The sequence below is a fragment of the Coregonus lavaretus genome (assembly GCF_964263955.1).
Source record: "Coregonus lavaretus genome assembly, chromosome: 1".
NCBI classification, from domain to species: Eukaryota; Metazoa; Chordata; class Actinopteri; order Salmoniformes; family Salmonidae; genus Coregonus; species Coregonus lavaretus.
In genome coordinates, this window is record NC_139988.1 from 29,979,963 (window position 1) to 30,001,194 (window position 21,232).

The window sequence follows — 21,232 nt, forward strand, 5'->3', positions numbered from 1 at the left end:
GGTAAGCTGCTCTGACAACTGACGCTTAAAGTTAGTGAGGGAGATAAGAGTCTCCAGCTTCAGAGATTTTTGCAGTTTGTTCCAGTCATTGGCAGCAGAGAACTGGAAGGAATGGCAGCCAAAGGAGGTGTTGGCTTTGGGGATGACCAGAGAGATATACCTGCTGGAGCACAGACTACGGGTGGGTGTTGCTATGGTGACCAGTGAGCTAAGATAAGACGGGGATTTGCCTAGCAGTGATTTATAGATGACCTGGAGCCAGTGGGTTTGGCGACGAATATGTAGTGAGGGCCAGCCAACAAGAGCGTACAGGTCACAATGGTGGGTAGTATATGGGGCTTTGGTGACGGATGGCACTGTGATAGACTACATCCAATTTGCTGAGTAGAGTGTTGGAGGCTATTTTGTAAATGACATCGCCGAAGTCAAGGATCGGTAGGATAGTCAGTTTTACGAGGGCATGTTTGGCAGCATGAGTGAAGGAGGCTTTGTTGCGAAATAGGAAGCCGATTCTAGATCTAACTTTTGATTGGAGATGCTTAATGTGAGTCTGGAAGGAGAGTTTACAGTCTAACCAGACACCTAGGTATTTGTAGTTGTCCACATACTCTAGGTCAGACCCGCCGAGAGTAGTGATTCTAGTCGGGTGGGCGGGTGCAAGCAGCGTTCGGTTGAAGAGCATGCATTTAGTTTTACTAGTGTTTAAGAGCAGTTGGAGGCTACGGAAGGAGTGTTGTATGGTGTTGAAGCTCGTTTGGAGGTTTGTTAACACAGTGTCCAATGAAGGGCCAGATGTATACAAAATGGTGTCGTCCGCATAGAGGTGGATCCGAGCGTCACCAGCAGCAAGAGCGACATCATTGATATACACAGAGAATAGAGTCGGCCCGAGAATTGAACCCTGTGGCACCCCCATAGTGAATGCCAGAGGTCCAGACAACAGGCCCTCCGATTTGACACATTGAACTCTATCTGAGAAGTAGTTGGTGAACCAGGCAAGGCAGTCATTTGAGAGACCAAGGCTATTTAGTCTGCCAATAAGAATGCGGTGGTTGACAGAGTCGAAAGCCTTGGCCAGGTCGATGAAGACGGCTGCGCAGACCTGCCTTTTATCTACCGCGGTTATAATATCGTTTAGGACCTTGAGCGTGGCTGAGTTGCACCCATGACCAGCTCGGAAACCGGATTGCATAGCGGAGAAGGTACGGTGGGATTCGAAATGGTCGGTGATCTGTTTGTTAACTTGGCTTTCAAATACTTTCGAAAGGCAGGGCAGGATGGATATAGGTCTGTAACAGTTTGGATCTAGAGTGTCACCCCCTTTGAAGAGGGGGATGACCGCGGCAGCTTTCCAATCTCTGGGGATCTCAGACGTTACGAAAGAGAGATTGAACAGGCTAGGAATAGGGGTTGCGACAATTTCGGCGGCTAATTTTAGAAAGAAAGGGTCCAGATTGTCTAGCCCAGCTGATTTGTAGGGGTCCAGATTTTTCAGCTCTTTCAGAACATCAGCGGTCTGAATTTCTGTGAAGGAGAAGCGGGGGGGGCATGGGCAAGTTGCAGCGGAGGGTGCAGAGCTGGTGGCCGGGGTAGAGGTAGCCAGGTGGAAAGCATGGCCAGCCGTAGCAAAATGCTTGTTGAAATTCTCGATTATTGTAGATTTATCGGTGGTGACAGTGTTTCCTAGCCTCAGTGCAGTGGGCAGTTGGGAGGAGGTGCTCTTATTTTCCATGTACTTTACAGTGTCCCAAAACTTTTTGGAGTTAGTGCTACAGGATGCAAATTTCTGTTTGAAAAAGCTAGCCTTTGCTTTCCTAACTGATTGTGTATATTGGTTCCTGACTTCCCTGAAAAGTTGCGTATCGCGGGGGCTGTTCGATGCAAATGCAGTACGCCACAGGATGTTTTTGTGCTGGTCAAGGGCAGTCAAGTCTGAGGAGAACCAGGGGCTATATCTGTTCTTAGTTCTGAATTTTTTGAATGGGGCATGCTTATTTAAGATTGAGAGGAAAGCACTTTTAAAGAACAACCAGGTATCCTCTACTGACGGAATGAGGTCAATATCCATCCAGGATACCCGGGCCAGGTCAATTAGAAAGGCCTGCTCGCTAAAGTGTTTTAGGGAGCGTTTGACCGCGGACCCATTACGGACGCAGGCAATAAGGCAGTGATCGCTGAGATCCTGGTTGAAGACAGCAGAGGTGTATTTAGAGGGTAGATTTGTCAGGATGATATCTATGAGGGTGCCCATGTTTACAGATTTAGGGTTGTACCTGGTAGGTTTGTTGATAATTTGTGTGAGACTGAGGGCATCTAGTTTAGATTGTAGGTTGGCCGGGGTGTTAAGCATATCCCAGTTTAGGTCACCAAGCAGTACGAACTCTGAGGATAGATGGGGGGCAATCAGTTCACATATGGTGTCCAGGGCACAGCTCGGGGCTGAGGGGGGTCTGTAGCAAGAGCCTTATTTCTGGAAAGGTGGATTTTTAGAAGTAGAAGCTCAAACTGTTTGGGCACAGACCTGGATAGTACGATAGAGCTCTGCAGGCTCTCTACACAGTAGATTGCAACCCCACCCCCTTTGGAGGGTTCTATCAAGATGGAAAATGTTGTAGTTGGGGATGGAAATTTCTGAATTTTTGATGGCCTTCCTAAGCCAGGATTCAGACACTGCTAGAACATCAGGGTTGGCGGAGTGTGCTAACGCAGTGAATAACTCAAACTTAGGGAGGAGGCTTCTGATGTTAACGTGCAAGAAACCAATGCTTTTACGGTTACAGAAGTCAACAAATGATAACACAGAGGATTGGTGATTATCGAGGGGGAGATTGTTGGAAAGATCTTTCAAATAGCTTACTGTGAGGAACTACAGTATTAATAGATTATCATTCGCAATGCATGTAAAAAAAAACAACACTTTCCTACATTTCTGCGCAGCAGGCCAAGTACTTATGAGTCCTCAGGCGTGCGCGCGCGCGCGCGCGCGCCCTACACATTTTCAGGACAGAGAAACCAGACATGTTTATTCCTCACATGGAGCACTCCAAAGAAAAGACAATGAAAAAATTCACAAATCTCGTAAATGATGGTTATGAAATAAACCAAAACTTGTTTCTCACAAGTGTAGCAGGTTGTGAACTCTGCAAACAACGTTTCCATTCTGAGAATGGTAAAATACTAAATTGCATTAAAGCTGCACTATGCAGAAATCGCTCTGTCATTTCCTGGTTGCTAAAATTCCAATAGTTCGCCAAATTTCAGTTTATGTGACCACTGTGAAGGATCTTTTCCATAACCAAAAATATTGTATTTTCAGCTGGTATACAAAACTGAAAGTAAAAGATGCAAAAACAAAACTTAATGGGAAGCATAGAAATAGCTGACAGAATAGATCTACCACTTCTTACACTTGCTTTTAATAAAAATGACAGATCTATAACTAACATTTCTATGTGAATTTGGTTTGGTCATATATTGCAGCTTTAACAGAAATGTATGAAACCAAATGACTGGGATTAATGGTACATTTACTACTGGTGACATATTTAATTGGGAATTTATGTTAAAAAAAAAAAGTGAAAGGGCAAACAATTCACACAATGAAAAGTGCTAGAAACGGCAGGAGACAGCTGAGCCTTTCTGGAGAGACTCGCCTATATCTTTGCCACACACCCCTCCCGGTATCAACATTATAAATTATACTCAAGACATTTTCACACATATTTTAGACGCTTTTCACTGACAGCCGTAACTCAATCAGCTATGCCGATTGCCACGGGCGCTGTCCAAATTAGGCATAGGCCTACGAGCTTGTGATTTGAAACAATCCACAGCTATTTTTTAAAAGAAGCTAATGATCCTTGATTCCTCTGTGGCTAAGTCATGCTTTCTGGTGAAGTATTTTGAATGATTTTATATATTTCTGTGTAGACAGGCATAATTATATAATTTTGGCAAATGTATTTTCATTCACTTCCTTATTGGACCCACCGCTATGCCATTTCTCTCCTGTTCTATTGATTTTCATATCAACTTTCTTAAGTTGTCCAGAAGCCAAAAGGCACAATCCTAGTCATATTAGCAACCAATCCTAGTTGTTGCATCTTTAGATTCCCCCTTTCTAAGTTTCTAACTGAAATGTTCACCTCTGTCACATATGGAACTGCTATCAGGTGTGCTGTTTAGAATGGTGTTTTCCCAGGTGCACTGTTTAGAATGGTGTTTTCCTGCAAATTGCATTTTGGCAAATGTTTGAAAATGACGTTTTATCTGCTGCTTAATTACATGAGTTTCATGTTCTGTTAAGATGCATTACCATAATCTAAATGTGATTTGTCATTCTGAGCACCGTGGGTTGACGCCCTAATGGGTTTTGCACCCAATACATATGGGCCCGGTAGATTTCTCAAATGGCTGGTAAATTAAACTATTCTCGGTCACGTTGTCCGGCGCCACATTTTTCTAATGGAAACCCTGACTGGCGGGTAAGTAATACTGTGAAACACTATCATTACACGATTACTGCAGATATATTATGGACATACAACGCACTTTTGCAAAATGCAAATATTCCTATGTGTACCACCTTAAAGAGGCAAACCCAGTCACGTAGCCCTGACTAACATACTGACCAAACCTACTTCGCGCACATATTGCTTTTGTCTATCCCCACCAGACGCGTTCATCAGAGACACAGCTTAAAATACCAAATCCAACTGTGAACCAACTATACTGAACAAAAATAAACGCAACATGCAATAATTTAAAATATTTTACTGAGGTACAGTTCCTATAACGAAATCAGTCAATTTAAATAAATTCATTAGTTCCTAATCTATGTATTTCATGACTGGGAATACAGATAAGCATCTGTTGGTCACAGATACCTTACAAAAAAGGTAGGGGCTTGGATCAGAAAACAAGTCAGTATTTGGTGTGACCACCATTTGACTCAAGCAGCGCGACATCTCCTTCGTTTAGAGTTGATCAGGCTGTTGATTGTCCCACTCCTCTTCAATGGTTGTGCGAAGTTGCTGGATATTGGCGGGAACACACTGTCGTACACGTCGACCCAGAGCATCCCAAACATGCTCAATGGGTGACATGCCTGATGAGTATGCAGGCCATGGAAGAACTGGGACATTTTCAGTTTCCAGGAATTGTGTACAGATCCTTGCGACATGTGGCCGTGCATTATCTTGCTGAAACATGAGGTGATGGCAGCGGATGAATGGCATGATAACGGGCCTCAGGATCTCGTCACGGTATCTCTGTGCATTCAAATTGCACTCGATAAAATGAAATTGTGTTTGTTGTCCGTATCCTGCCCATACCATAACCCCACCATGGGGCACTCTGTTCACAACATTGACTTGAAAATTGTTTGTGTTATTACATACAGCCGGGAAGAACAATTGGATATCAGAGCAGCGGTCACTCACCAGCATTACGACCAGGAATACGACTTTCCCGCAGCGGATCCTTTGTTCACACCCCCCAGGGCAATTGAACTGATTCCAGAGGCCGACCCAAAACAACGCCGGAGGAGAGGTACTCGGAGCGGCCTTATAGTCCAACTTAGGAGGCGTGCACACCACCCACCACTTCTGAGTATATAACTCGCTAATGTTCAGTCTCTGGATAATAAAGTTGACGAGCTCAGGGCGATGGTTTCTTTCCAGAGAGACAGGGACATACAGTGAGGGAAAAAAGTATTTGATCCCCTGCTGATTTTGTACATTTGCCCACTGACAAAGACATGATCAGTCTATAATTTTAATGGTAGGTTTATTTGAACAGTGAGAGACAGAATAACAACAAAAAAATCCAGAAAAACGCATGTCAAAAATGTTATAAATTGATTTGCATTTTAATGAGGGAAATAAGTATTTGACCCCTATGCAAAACATGACTTAGTACTTGGTGGCAAAACCCTTGTTGGCAATCACAGAGGTCAGACGTTTCTTGTAGTTGGCCACCAGGTTTGCACACATCTCAGGAGGGATTTTGTCCCACTCCTCTTTGCAGATCTTCTCCAAGTCATTAAGGTTTCAAGGCTGACGTTTGGCAACTCGAACTTTCAGCTCCCTCCACAGATTTTCTATGGGATTAAGGTCTGGAGACTGGCTAGGCCACTCCAGGACCTTAATGTGCTTATTCTTGAGCAACTCCTTTGTTGCCTTGGCCGTGTGTTTTGGGTCATTGTCATGCTGGAATACACATCCACGACCCATATTCAATGCCCTGGCTGAGGGAAGGAGGTTCTCACCCAAGATTTGACGGTACATGGCCCCGTCCATCGTCCCTTTGATGCAGTGAAGTTGTCCTGTCCCCCAAAGCATAATGTTTCCACCTCCATGTTTGACGATGGGGGATGGTGTTCTTGGGGTCATAGGCAGCATTCCTCCTCCTCCAAACACGGCGAGTTGAGTTGATGCCAAAGAGCTCGATTTTGGTCTCATCTGACCACAACACTTTCACCCAGTTTTCCTCTGAATCATTCAGATGTTCATTGGCAAACTTCAGACGGCCCTGTATATGTGCTTTATTGAGCAGGGGGACCTTGCGGGCGCTGCAGGATTTCAGTCCTTCACGGCGTAGTGTGTTACCAATTGTTTTCTTGGTGACTATGGTCCCAGCTGCCTTGAGATCATTGAAAAGATCCTCCCGTGTAGTTCTGGGCTGATTCCTCACCGTTCTCATGATCATTGCAACTCCACGAGGTGAGATCTTGCATGGAGCCCCAAGCCGAGGGAGATTGACAGTTCTTTTGTGTTTCTTCCATTTGCGAATAATCGCACCAACTGTTGTCACCTACTCACCAAGCTGCTTGGCGATGGTCTTGTAGCCCATTCCATCCTTGTGTAGGTCTACAATCTTGTCCTTGACATCCTTGGAGAGCTCTTTGGTCTTGGCCATGGTGGCGAGTTTGGAATCTGATTGATTGATTGCTTCTGTGGACAGGTGTCTTTTATACAGGTAACAAACTGAGATTAGGAGCACTCCCTTTAAGAGTGTGCTCCTAATCTCAGCTCGTTACCTGTATAAAAGACACCTGGGAGCCAGAAATCTTTCTGATTGAGAGGGGGTCAAATACTTATTTACCTCATTAAAATGCAAATCAATTTATAACATTTTTGACATGCGTTGTTCTGGATTTTTGTTGTTGTTATTCTGTCTCTCACTGTTCAAATAAACCTACCATTAAAATTATAGACTGATCATTTCTTTGTCAGTGGGCAAACTTACAAAATCAGCAGGGGATCAAATACTTTTTTCCCTCACTGTACTGTCCGAGTCGGTCCAGCCAGTTGGGTTCTCAGTTCATCACACAGACAGGAATAAACATCTTTCCGGGAAGCAGAAGGGCGGAGGTGTATGTTTTATGATTAACAACTCATGGTGTAATTGTGATAACATACAGGAACTCAACTCCTTTTGTTCACCCGACCTAGAATACCTCACAATCAAATGCTGACCGTATTATCTCCCAAGATAATTTTATTTGGTTATAGTCACGGCCGTGTACAGTTGAAGTCGGAAGTTTACATACACCTTAGCCAAATACATTTAAACTCAGTTTTTCACAATTCCTGACATTTAATCCTAGAAAAAATTCCCTGTTTAGGTCAGTTTGGATCACCACTTTATTTTAAGAATGTGAAATGTCAGAATAATAGATTTATTTCAGCTATTATTTCTTTCATCACATTTCCAGTGGGTCAGACGTTTACATACACTCAATTAGTATTTGTAGCATTGCCTTTAAATTGTTTAACTTGGGTCAAAACGTGTCGGATAGCCTTCCACAAGCTTCCCACAATAAGTTGGGTGAATTTTGGCCCATTCCTCCTGACAGAACTGGTGTAACTGAGTCAGGTTTGTAGGCCTCCTTGCTCGCACACACTTTTTCAGTTCTGCCCACACATTTTCTGTAGGATTGAGGTCAGGGCTTTGTGATGGCCACTCCAATACCTTGACTTTGTTGTCCTTAAGCCATTTTGCCACAACTTTGGAAGTATGCTTGGGGTCATTGTCCATTTGGAAGACCCATTTGCGACCAAGCTTTAACTTCCTGGCTGATGTCTGAGATGTTGCTTCAATATATCCACAATTTTCCTTCCTCATGATGCCATCTGTTTTGTGAAGTGCACCAGTCCCTCCTGAAGCAAAGCACCCCCACAGCATGATGCTGCCACCCCCGTGCTTCACGGTTGGGATGGTGTTCTTCGGCTTGCAAGCGTTCCCCTTTTTCCTCCAAACATAACGATGGTCATTATGGCCAAACAGTTCTGTTTTGGTTTCATCAGACCAGAGGACATTTCTCAAAAAAGTACGATCTTTGTCCTCATGTGCAGTTGCAAACCGTAGTCTGGCTTTTTTATGGCGGTTTTGGAGCAGTGGCTTCTTCCCTGCTGAGCGGCCTTTCAGCTTATGCCGATATAGGACTTGTTTTACTGTGGATATAGATACTTTTGTACCTGTTTCCTCCAGCATCTACACAAGGTCCTTTGCTGTTGTTCAGGGATTGATTTGCACTTTTCACATCAAAGTACGTTCATCTCTAGGACAGAACGCGTCTCCTTCCTGAGCGGTATGACGGCTGCGTGGTCCCATGGTGTTTATAATTGCGTACTATTGTTTGTACAGATGAACGTGGTACCTTCAGGCATTTGGAAATTGCTCCCAAGAATGAACCAGACTTGTTGAGGTCCACAATTTGTTTTATGAGGTCTTGGCTGATTTATTTTGATTTTCCCATGATGTCAAGCAAAGAGGCACTGAGGTTGAAGGTAGGCCTTGAAATACATCCACAGGTACACCTCCAATTGACTCAAATGATGTCAATTAGCCTATCAGAAGCTTCTAAAGCCATGACATCATTTTCTGGCATTTTCCAAGCTGTTTAAAGGCACAGTCAACTTAGTGTATGTAAACTTCTGACCCACTGGAATTGTGATACAGTGAATTAATCTCTGTAAACAATTGTTGGAAAAATTACTTGTGTCATGCACAAAGTAGATGTCCTAACCGACTTGCCAAAACTATAGTTTGTTAACAAGAAATTTGTGGAGTGGTTGAAAAATGAGTTTTAATGACTCCAACCTAAGTGTATGTAAACTTCCGACTTCAACTGTATATCCCCCCTCAAGCCGATACCACGACGGCCCTCAAAGAACTTTAAACAGGAAGTACCCGTGCTAAGGACTATTCAACACTGGTCTGACCAATCGGAATCCACGCTTCAAGATTGTTTTGATCACGCGGACTGGGATATGTTCTGGGTAGCTTCAGAGAATAATATCAATGTATATACTGATACGGTGACTGAGTTTATCAGGAAGTGTATAGTAGATGTTGTACCCACTGTGACTATTAAAACCTACCCTAACCAGAAACCGTGGATAGATGGCAGCATTCGCGCAAAACTGAAAGCGTGAACCACTGCATTTAACCATGGCAAGGTGACTGGGAATATCGCAAAATACAAAGTTATTCCCTCCGCAAGGCAATCAAACAGGCAAAACGTCAGTATAGGGACAAAGTGGAGTCGCAATTCAACGGCTCAGACACGAGACGTATGTGGCATGGTCTACAGACAATCATGGACTACAAAAGGAATGATGTGAGGATATTTCTTTTTCCAGCACTACTAAAACAGAAAAGCCATCATTTGCAATGGAATACATTTGTATGAGTCTGAGCTTCTGATTACTCATAGATAGATCATCACTCATAGATTATTTTAAATGTTGAAGTGGCACCTGTCCTGCTTAAGTAATGGTAGGGGAAGCTGTATAGACAGCTACATGTAGCCTACATGCTGGGTCAGTAAGAGTGACTACTGCACTGTTATGTACCATACCTTCCAGCCTCTGGATCTTGGCCTTGACAGAGATGACTGTCTCAAAGGGCGAGACGCGCAGCTCGAAGCAGGTCCCCGTCAATGTTTCGATGAACAGCTCCATGGTCTCGTAGAACGGCAACTTGTACTGGAAGGCCCCCACGCTGTCATCATTATAGATTGGTGGCTCCTTTCTGTCTGCCATCTTGGTGAGGTTTGGACTGCTTTAGGGGGAGGGGGGTGTGGGAGGGGCAGCGGCCCAGGGGAAGGGAGAGAGGGATGGGTGTGGGTGCTCTCTGTTGTCACCACGGTTACACATCATGCAGGAACAGGAAGCCCAAAGCTCTGAGAGAGAGAGAGAGAGAGAGAGAGAGAGAGAGAGATGGCTCAGTACCTTGCCCTTTCTTCCAAGTCTAAGGTAATCTATGTTTGATCCTCATACAGACACCATGAGGCATAACAGTTGACAAAAAAAAAAACTGGGGGAGTTGAGTTGACATGCCTGCATGCACCTGGTAGGTAAGGAGACCATTACTTCCCTGACAAAACAAACAACGATCAACATCTATGGCCTACAATGTGCAAGGAGGCCTAACCCCCTCTGCTAATACTAGTGAGCAGAATGCAAAGCATTCCATTATGTAATTTGGAAGAAGTGTGTATTAAAATATTCACACACAGACACACTGAAATGTCACCTACTCACAGTCACCTTTGGCCTGGCCTATACAATTAGAGAGCAATAGTTTCAGATAAAAAAAAAAACTTCAGTAGAATTGAAGAGACAAGTGTATGAGTTAATAAGTGCCTTCATAAAACATTCAGCAGAGCACAAGGCCCAGGCCACAGCTCTTGGCTGCAGTATAGTCTAGGTAGCTAAAGCTGATCAGCTGTTAGCCTATGTAAAGACATCAGGAGGAATGTATGGTATCAAACACATAGAACTCCATGCAGGCATAGGGGACAGGAGGACTCTTGACAGTTAACCTGCATGTTATGTGACTGCATTAATATTTCAATTTAAAAGCATGCAAATGTAAAATTGTGGGCTGATTGATACTCGGAACGACTTGAGATTGGGAATCTGTGAAGTGAACTACTAGAGAGATGGGATTTATGTATTTGTGGTGTGTTCAAGCTGATTAGATTCCTTTCACACGAACACTGTAAAGACCAAGTCTACTGTATCCCTAGCCGAATTTCTCAACTACACAAATGAGGAACTCGGCTACTGTATTCCCAATGTTTAGGCCTACACCATCACCATGAAGCGTTGATGTCTGGCAAGAAAGAAAACCTGGAAAGCTCAACATGACAGGTGGTGTCCAATGTGAAGTAAGTTATCAACCCAGTGCTACATTATACCATTTGTGTCGATCGTGAAAAACAAAAGGTTCTTGATCTTTCCTATCAGTGCTTACTAGACAAAAGATGCAGCTAGATAACTAATACATGACCAGACAGGAATGTTTTCTCGCTGTCTCACCAGACCCCCCCCCTTTTTTTTTTTACTCACCGTAAGAGCATCCCAAGAGAGGGTCCCTATAGCCGGCAAGAGTACACCACCGATGAACAACTGGCGTCCCAAGACTAGAAACACTCCGTCTTTAACTAGCTGGACATAAAACAATAGCACAAATATAGATAGTAACGTTATTAACAAAGCAAATGCATTTATTATCTAGCTAGCTAGTTCGTATACCTAAATAAATAGGTTGTGACTAGCTAGCCAGAACCAGTTAGCGCGCTAGCTAGCACCACTTTAGCAACCCAAACAATGGCTACCTTGCTTGGGTCGATGGCTGCTGCAAGCTGCTACGCGTACACTCCTTTTCAGATTCGGCATTCTACATTATAATGAAACGGTTCCGTGTATCTTCATGTTTGAAAATAAAAAGGACAGCCGAAAGCTATCCTTATTGCCCATGAACTAAGCTAGATCGGTAACCCTTGGGGTTTTCCTGAACTGAACTCATCTCACCTGTCAAAAAACATAGGCTCCTGACCAGCCTATTGTGACTTCTCTTGATTGACAACAAAGGCACCATGACGTAACGTGTTCGCTCGAGAAAAATGTAGGTCAACCAATGAAGAGTACACAGAGGCGGGACAAATATTGTTCGGTCACAAAGATTTACGTTTCTCCTATAAAAAGAACACTGGCTTCGGAGCGACTTATTAAAGATACTGATAGCCTAACAAACTAACATTTCATCTGTGGAATAATGGTTGTTTTTGTGCTACACTTCAATAAGTTGATTTAAAAGTGTACAAGTTATCTTTAAGCAATCATAAAATACCATCAACGATGAATGGATAAAAATATAGCTTTTCCTTATAAAATGTAGGCTCCTATATCAATGATGCAGAATCCTCTTTAAATGTATCAGTGCAGTTACTCAACATTTAAAGTCGACTAGCAGTCAAGGCATGGCAGTGAAGGCCATCCTTTAAGCACAGAAGTAGAATATTAATTAAAAGGGAAGGAACAGTGTAAATCTAGAATCACACAGAGGTGCTAAGAACAGCCCTGTTCCTCTTTCATGCCATCTTCCTTATTTCTGCTGCATTCATAATTCCACTATTCATGATCTCAACAAAAGGCTAGAAAGTAGTGCTGCATATCTTTGAAACAAACTTACAACACACATTTCACATTTCATAAAATATCATTTTAGTTTTTAAAAAAAGAAGAAGAAATGTCATTCATCACAGGCAAAGTTACCAAATTTAACAATTTCATATTAATTGAAAAACAAAAACATTTGCTTGTTGTTGCTAGGACAGTCAGTCAGTTAACAAGGACTTCATAACTATGATATGGCACAGCCCAAAACTTAAACACAGAGAGCTCTCCAACTATATTTATAAATCATTTACTATTTATTTATTTTCAGCTGGCCTAATGATGGCTAAGAATATGCTTATAAAGTGCTGCTATCATGGAAATTAAATAAAGACAAAATAGCATTTCATAACTGTTACTTTGTCTGTTATCAATCAGAGATGAGTATGTGAAGGGTATATCAGAATCATCCCCTTCATAATTTCTTCCTGTTTAAATTTCCGTCCGAGGTTACGTCGATCAACCTATTGTTTTTATATAAATAGTCTATATGAACAGTGTTAATATCGCCAACCCTTTTTTCAGTCCTCCAAAACAACAAGAAGTTATTAGGCACCAAATGGCATATTATACCCCACATAGGGCACTGAGCTAATTAACTATCTAGGGAATAGGGTGCCATTTGGGATGCAGCCAATGTTTTAGCTCCTCAGGAACGGTCCACGGTTCAGTTCCCGCCCAGAGCGTTGAGAGGGTCGTCAAAGATGTTGCCCGAGTCGTCCGCTGCACTGGTGTCCTGGGAGGGAGGGCTCTTCTTGGACTTGGATGGAGGCTGCTTGGCCACTGGCTTCACAGTGCTGGGAGAGAAGATGTCATCTGCAGAGAGAGAAGTATGGACAGTACTGTAAATGTTTCAGTTCAACCTGGTGGCAATGGCATTGTAAGACTATGTGTGTGAGTTTGTTTTTGTGTGTGTGTACCACAGGAGCCTGCGGAGGGGAGGACGGCTCATAATAATGTCCGGAAAGGTGTGAATGGGATGGCATCAAACACCTGGAAACCATGTGTTTGATATATTTGATACCATTCCACTGATTCCGCTCCAGTCATTACCACAAGCCCGTTCTCCCCAATTAAGGTGCCACCAACCTCCTGTGGTGTGCAGGTATACCTGTATTTGTCTGTGTGTGTGGTGAATTTCAACATACATGTTGAAACAGTTATTGAGGAACAATAAACAAGCAAGTTATAGATATTCTGAAATCTGTGCACTGCAAACACTCACCCATATCATCATCAAATATTGATTTAGTCTCCACCTTCTTGGACTTCTTCTCTTTTGGTTTTGAAGTGGCCGTCATATCAGCAAAGATGTCAACGTTGTCGTCAAAGAGGCTGGCATCCAGGGATTTCTCTTTGTGCTTTATGTGGGTTTTGGGTGGCGTCTCTGCTTCATCCTGTGAAAACAGAAACAGACATATTCAGACCAGAAGCACACACAGACACGACACACACACACTTTCCAAGGAATATATTGATTTGTTTCCTCCTCCTGTTGCAGAGATCGTGACTGTTGGATAAACAGATGTGCTGACCCAGCATGCGCTGTGACAGACCAACTGCATTTAGACTGTTACAATGAAAAGTTATTGTAAATTCCGGCCTGCACAATATATTTTAAAACTGAAATCATAAACAGACTGACTGATAGTTCAATTGACTGACAATATTGATCATCATGACCAATACCTGGAAGATGTCCTGCTTGGGAGTAGAGTTGCTCCCAGCCTTAGTGTCTTTACCACCAGCAGCAGTAGTGGGAGTGGAACTCTTTCCCAGCCCAAAGATATCCTCTTCATCCTTCTCCTCATCCTCCAGGAAGGAAGATGCCTTGGCCTTCTTAGCCGACCTCGGCTTCACCTTCTTGAACAGGTCACCCATGGGGTCGTCAAAGAGGGACTGAGGGGTCGTCTCCTTCTCCTTCTCACTCTCATTCTTCGACGTCACTTCGCCCTCTGTAGTCTTTGTTGTGTATTTGGGGGATGGAGTAGTGAGTATGGGTGAGGGGGTGGTGAGTTTGGGGCCTGGGGCAGGGGCAGACCCGAAGAGGCTGTCGGACCCAAACAGGTCATCCTCGTCAGGAGAGGGCAGCACCTTCACCTTGCTACCCTTAGAAGTGTCTTTCTTTAGAGGGGTGTTGGACACTGCTAGTGTTAGCACTGACGGTCTAACAGAGACATCGGTGAGCAGGGGTTGGGAGGGTAAGGAAGCAGGTAAGATGGAGGGTAAGGCAGTGGTTGGGGCTTGGTTAGGTAGACTAGGCCTGGGAGGAGTTAGGTTAGGTAGTGCTGGGCTAGGCTGGGTTGGGCTGGGTCCGGCCTGGTCCTCTCTCTGGTTCTCGTCTCTCTGCTCCACAGAGCTCTGAGCTGCCGTCTGCCGTGCTGCCCTGGTCTGGGGCCTGCGGCGGATGGAGCCTTTAGCTCGACCCTACAGGAAGAGAAGACACATGGAGTCATCACGGGCTTATTTTGGAAGGAACAAGGTTAGAGCTTTATACATTTTATTTATATGATTTAAGGATCAAAAGTAGGTGTTCCATGTTTCCCCCACCCTGTTCCATTATGTCCACCCCAGTGCCTGACCTCTGACCCTTGACCCACCTTGTTCGCACTCTGTAGCGTGGACACCTGGACTGGGTTGTCGAAGCTAACCCCTCTGTTGCTGGGGGGCTTGGTCCCGGCAGGACTAGGGGTGAGGCTGGCACTGGGGCCTGAGGAGCTGGGGCTGGGGGAGGTGGGGCTGGAGCTCAAGCCTGGGAGTACACTGACCCCCCCTGAGATCTGAGAGACCGCGTCAGGCAGGAGGGCAGCAGGGTTGATCACCAGGTTGGCCTGAGAGTGAGGAGGAGGAACAGATTTGTTCACGAGTGTTGGCCCAATTTCATACCAACTAAAGGCCTTAATAAGAGAGGGTTTGTAATCAGAGCACAGTACAGTGAAGACATTTGGATTTGTCCTCAATTGGATTTACAAGTCATTTTGTTCATGCAGTCCCTCATGATCATCAGAACCAAGCGGTAGACAAAACAGAGGAAAGTGAGAGCCCAAGAATAAAGATAAAGAAAAAGTCCAAATGTAGACGTAGGAATAACATCTATTCATGTGGTTTCAGTAAGAATAAAGGCTGACCAATCGCTTTCAATTTGACTGTAAAAACCGAAACCTTGTGAGAATCAATCTGACAGTCACAGGGTCTCAGTTTAGCTTTTAAGCCAGCAGTGGAAAAGACGACTTGTTTCACGTCAAAGGCGGAGGTTCAAAGATAACTGGCAGAAAACATGTTGGGAGAATGAAAGCTCATTCAGAAATAGTAAAGAAAGAGTAAAATGTTGAATAATAAGAAAACTGATTTAACATTTTTGAAGTTTACTTGGAGTATTCCAGTCCGTGAAGGCTCTTTAGATTTTACAGGGCTTGGTGTCGGCTTCTGTGCAGTTGAACGACATAGATCATGTTAAGTAATCTGGCCAGGAGTATCTCCAAAAGCAATGTAACAGTATAATAACTATCAACTGAGAGGAGAAAGCATTACTGTCTACAGATATCCTTCAAATTCTGAAAAAATGTAAGACATACATATGTACACCAGAGGCGGCTGGTGGGAGGAGTTATTTTGGACAGGCTCATTGTAGCGGTTGGAATGGAATCAATGGAACGGAGTCAAACGTGGTTTCCATATGTTTGATACGTTCCTTTTATTCCATTCAAGCCATTACAATGAGCCCATCCTTCTATAGCTCCTCCCACCAGCCTCCTCTGACGTACACCCTTTAAATCATAAGCACATGGGCAATCACATATTCTGCAGAGACTAGGACTCTTAGTTTCATCAGCCTTACCGCACTCTCTGTGACAGCAGGTTTTGAGGATGGCTCGTCTTTCCTGGGTTTACGGGGCTTCTCTGATACTTTCTGAGAATGCAGGTCAAAGAAAGGACTGAGGATGTACAGTCATCGGTAAATTAATCAAGTTGTATTCATATTGTATTGACTGATTGAGGTGATTTAGAATAGGGTACCGGAGGAGGAGCTTTGGGCTTGACAGAGCTGAAGAGGTCATCTTCATCTTCATCACCAAACAGTGTTGGAGCTGCTGACCTCACGGAGCTGGGCCTGGAGCTCTGAGACAGGAACACACTTTATCATCACTACTATCATTAGTAGAATGAATTCATCACTCAAAGGGGTAGCAAGTAGTACGCATCAATGTGCTGATGCAATGCAAGACATCCACCCTGGTCCTGGTGAGTCAAGGCGTTTTGCTCTAGCCCAATACTAACACTTATACCCTCTCACTAAGCCTACTGTCCCTAGAACTCACCACAGACTTGTCAGGCGTGGCAAAGATGTCAACGTCAGGGTCGTTGTCTCTCTGCTGAGTCTGACTGAAGAGCAGTTCCTCATCCTGGAACACCCCGGTACTACTCTTGGTACGAGGACGCTCCTCCGCAGGCTAACACACGGACACAGGATTTACACAGACACAGGATTTACACAGACACAGGATTTACACAGACACAGGATTTACACAGACACAGGATTTACACAGACACAGGATTTACACAGACACAGGATTTACACACACGATTTACACACACACACACACACACACACACGATTTACACACACACGATTTACACACACACACACACACACACACACACACACACACGATTTACACACACACACACACGATTTACACACACACACACGATTTACACACACACACACACACACACACGATTTACACACACACAATTTACACACACACACACACACACACACGATTTACACACACACGATTTACACACACACACACGATTTACACACACACACACACACACACAATTTACACACACACACACACAATTTACACACACACACACGATTTACACACACAAACACACACGAATTATCAGTAGTATGAATAAAATAACTCAGACAAACCTTTAGTGTGTTTTTGGCAACTGGTTTGGTCGGTATGGAGATGGGGGCAGTCCAGTCAGCACCATCCTCTTCCTCCACATCATCAAACAGACTAAGGGCGTTTTTCTTCGTTTTGTCCTCCTTCTCCATGGGGGGCGGGCCCTCAGACAGGAAGTCATCACCGTCCGGCTCGTCCAATGGGCTCTTAGTCTGCTTGTTAAGGGACAGGAAGATAGAAAGGCGTCAAAGTGAATACAGCATCTCACACTCACAGGTATAGGAGCAGGGCTCCATCTTAATTCACCTTCCTCTTTCCTTGCCTCCTTCTCAGCTATATCGGAGGAAAAGGTCAAAGGTCCCTCCCATCCAATGCGTTTTGAGAAGGAGACGAGGAGAGGGAATGTGAGGAATAACGGAAATATTAATTGAAAAAAGGTCCCAAATGGCCAAAACGAAGTTATGGTTAGGATTTGGGTTGGATGAGTTTAGCTGGCCCTAGATCTGAGCTTAGGGGGAACTTCTACCCTAAGCCTTATGTAGCATCTCACCTTGGCTGCTCCCAGTCTGTCTCCCAGCACGTTGATCCCTCCAAACAGACTGACGGCCCCTACTGGCTTCTTCTTACTCCCACTGCCCTCTAGTGGAGAGGACAGGGACGGCACCTCAGGACTCTTGTCCTTCGCTACGCTCTCCTCCTCTGCAGGTTTCTCCTCCACTGGGGGAGGAGGTGGTGCCGTCACCTCAGGTTTGTCAGTGTGGAGCAGCGAGGGGGCTGGGGAGACTACAACAGGAGCCTAGAGAACAGGACAAGGGCACAGGAGAAAAGGGTATGAGCTAGGGGGTAACGGACTGAAGTAGCATTGATTACAGTCATCGCTATCACTGCAGGGATGTTACCACACACAGTATTTCTATAAACAGTACATCAAAACAGTGCTTTCTTACAATAACGATCATAAATAAAAACAATATTCATTCAATATTTGTATTGTTTTAAAATAATAGACAAGAGCCTAGACATTACTGAAGTATTAGCTTTTTAACAATTACATTGTTGTCTTGAAGGCGTTTCACCTATAGGTTATTCGTACATGACAGAGGCTGCATCTCAAATGGCACCCTATTCACTATATAGTGCACTACATAGGGAATAGGCTGTGGACAGACAGAATCTGTAACCCAGGCTTACTTTAGGGTCAGCTGTAGTAGAGCGGTTGTTGACGCTTGTTTTGAAGCCGAAGAGGGATCCCTTATCTTCATCATCCTCAGTCTCATCTTCAAACAGGAGAGACACTCTCTGGTGCTTCTTCTGACTGCACAAACACACAGACATGTACACCCATCAACACCACACCAAGGCGTCATACTACAGATTAAGTATTTTTGTCTACTATTGATATGACGTTTACCTCGACTCCTTGGTAGCTGCAAAGAGATCGTCATCATCCTCATCGAACAGGCTGTCTTTAGGAGCTGCTATGACACTGGGTAGACTAGATGGGGCACTAGTACTGGACTTCATCCCTCCAGTCTTACCCTCTGTCTTACCAGCACTAGGCTTGGAGCTCATCCACTGGTCCTAATACAGAAAGAATACAAAAGGGTTAAATAGATACCATCTCTTGAAGTAATAGAAACAACCTTCACCCCTTGCCCCCTACCTTCTGGTGTTTGCAGATTTATAGGAATAAAATTGGTGTAAGCTATATCTGAAGCTGTCCTAAGCCCATTGGATGGCAGAGCCATCACCATATTGCTTACACCTCTCCAGGCATTTCAGATCTGTGAATACCAAAGGGGTAGTGGCTAAAGGAGGGGGCTAAGGGTTATTTTCTGACAGGCTGAAGTTGAACTGAAGTTTATGTAGCAAGGTTCCCTTCCCTCCCATTACCTCGTCATCACTGAAGAGGGAGCTAGAGACAGGTTTCTTGACTTGTGGTGTGGCGGCTTTAGCTTGGCTTGGTTTGGACTTCTTCGCAGACGCAAACAGATCCTGCATGATGAAAGAAAGTGGTTAGATATGAAGATGCAGGTACAAATTATAATATTTTATGGACCGATATCGGTCAGGCTCATCTTCTCACTTCTTCCTCCTCGTCATCGAAGATGGACAGAGGAGCTTTGCTGGCTTTGCTCTGAGGTGTGGGTTCAGGCTTAGACTGACTCTTAGGGATGGTTTGAAATATCTAGAAAGACAGAGACAGAGAAAGGTGAGGTTACATCTGTAAAACAACACCATGCTTCATGATCAACCTAACGTTCTAAGCATTAATTGTACGGCTCATGTAGATATTGATGTAATTGATAAGCATGCGAAGTACCTCCATCAACAACATTCAGGTAATGGATGCATACTTGAGAATGAGTGTTAAAAAGAAGAAGCACACCTGTGAGTCTTCATCGTCAGAGAACAGACTCTTCGCCTGGGGTTTCTCTGTCTGCTTAGCAGGGGTTTTCACCACGTCTGGAGGAGGGCCGTTCTGTAATGAACAACATGGAGAGGGTGATGAGTAGAGTTCTACAGCTCTACAATGAGAGAAAGAGGGAGAGAGAGAGATGAAAAGGAGAGCAAGAGAAACAAAGAGAGAGTTAGGAAGAGAGAGTGAGGGAGAGAGAGAAAGAGATTGTAGATAGATAAATATAGATAAAGTGATGGAAGAGAGATGATGGGTAGATGAAAGAGGAGTCCCACCTGCTCTGACTCTTCGCTGGTGGAGGGCTGTCGTTTCTTCAGTGCCTCAGTCAGTAGGCTCTTGGTACCAGGACCAAACATGGAGACACCTCCCGCTGGCATCTAAACACAACCAACAACCATCATTAGCACAACTCATCACTATAACCAACAAACATCATCAGCATAATTCATCACAACAACCAACAAACATCATCAGCATAATTCATCACTACAACCATCAGCATAATTCATCACAACAACCAACAAACATCATCAGCATAATTCATCACTACAACCATCAGCATAATTCATCACTACAACCATCAGCATAATTCATCACTAAAACCAACAATCATCATCAGCATAACTCATGAACACTACTGTAAGTAAGCAACTTATAATCATGATAACCAAGTGCCCTAAATCCATTATCATGATCACTCTAAAATCATGATAGTCAATCAACATTTGTTAATATGGAAACACAATGTACACGTGTGTATGTTCACCTTTTTCTGAGGAGCCTGTTTCACCTGTTCTTCCTCCTCCACCACCTCCTTCCTGCTCTGTAGAGGGGGCGGGGCGACAGCGCTCTCACTAAAGATGTCACCATCCTCATCATCTCCTCCAAACAGATCCACTGTCTTCTTCTGCTTGGGTTTCTCCTGTCCAGCTGAACACAGGTGACAACACATTATTAGTGCTTGCGCTAAATACAGTTTTAGTGTTTCAATCTATAGCTAGAGGACTCCTGATATCTCCAGGAGTGATAAGTATAATTTTTGTCTTCATCTGTGGTCTAGTACTGTCTTTTTGCTAGCTAGGGCCATCTGCTTTAAGTGCTGTCTGTCTTCTCAGTAGCCTACTTGGTTTGTGAACTGCTGACTGCTCATAACTTGCAGCTGATTGTTGACACATCAACCACTATTAAAAAGGGATATTTCAGTTTATATTTCCACTTACTTTTAGTGTTGAAGCATCATCCAGACAGTTGTTTTGGTCAGAGTTCCATTCCTGAGATTTCTTTGGCTGGCTTAGTTGCTTGCATGAGCCATATAGTGGTAGTGGCCAGACTCACCATAAAAAACGTGCTTCAGAACGTCCCCACAAGAAACTCTTACAGCCATCTCACGTCTTTGTGGGGTATACACCCATGTCAATATC

At 44.0% G+C, this 21,232-nt stretch overlaps 1 protein-coding gene and 1 pseudogene across 6 annotated transcripts in view; both read right to left on the reverse strand.

Annotated features, from left to right (window-relative positions):
- The window catches only part of LOC311127832 (AN1-type zinc finger protein 4-like), a 28,804-nt pseudogene extending 16,994 nt beyond the window's left edge, over positions 1-11,810 (reverse strand). The window contains exons 1-3 of the transcript XR_014615189.1: positions 11,630-11,810; positions 11,361-11,459; positions 9,866-10,189 (exon numbers count right to left, since the gene is read on the reverse strand). The product of XR_014615189.1 is annotated as an AN1-type zinc finger protein 4-like (transcript). The remainder of the gene's footprint in view (positions 1-9,865; positions 10,190-11,360; positions 11,460-11,629) is intronic.
- Positions 11,811-12,497: 687 nt separating this feature from the next.
- The window catches only part of washc2c (WASH complex subunit 2C), a 28,455-nt gene continuing 19,720 nt past the window's right edge, over positions 12,498-21,232 (reverse strand). For 2 of the 5 annotated variants that reach the window (XM_084161479.1, XM_084161477.1), the window contains exons 16-32: positions 20,578-20,741; positions 20,087-20,188; positions 19,782-19,874; positions 19,479-19,580; positions 19,286-19,387; positions 18,804-18,973; positions 18,584-18,707; positions 17,943-18,188; positions 17,416-17,607; positions 16,790-16,921; positions 16,488-16,589; positions 16,309-16,380; positions 15,840-15,896; positions 15,071-15,301; positions 14,160-14,897; positions 13,696-13,867; positions 12,498-13,286 (exon numbers count right to left, since the gene is read on the reverse strand). In XM_084161479.1, coding sequence (XP_084017605.1) covers positions 13,138-13,286; positions 13,696-13,867; positions 14,160-14,897; positions 15,071-15,301; positions 15,840-15,896; positions 16,309-16,380; positions 16,488-16,589; positions 16,790-16,921; positions 17,416-17,607; positions 17,943-18,188; positions 18,584-18,707; positions 18,804-18,973; positions 19,286-19,387; positions 19,479-19,580; positions 19,782-19,874; positions 20,087-20,188; positions 20,578-20,741 — 2,948 coding nt within the window. In that variant the 3' untranslated portion in view covers positions 12,498-13,137. Of the gene's footprint in view, positions 13,287-13,695; positions 13,868-14,159; positions 14,898-15,070; positions 15,302-15,824; positions 15,897-16,308; positions 16,381-16,487; positions 16,590-16,789; positions 16,922-17,415; positions 17,608-17,942; positions 18,189-18,583; positions 18,708-18,803; positions 18,974-19,285; positions 19,388-19,478; positions 19,581-19,781; positions 19,875-20,086; positions 20,189-20,577; positions 20,742-21,232 lie in introns of all 5 variants that reach the window. The other 3 variants (XM_084161478.1, XM_084161476.1, XM_084161480.1) reach the window with 3 other exon arrangements.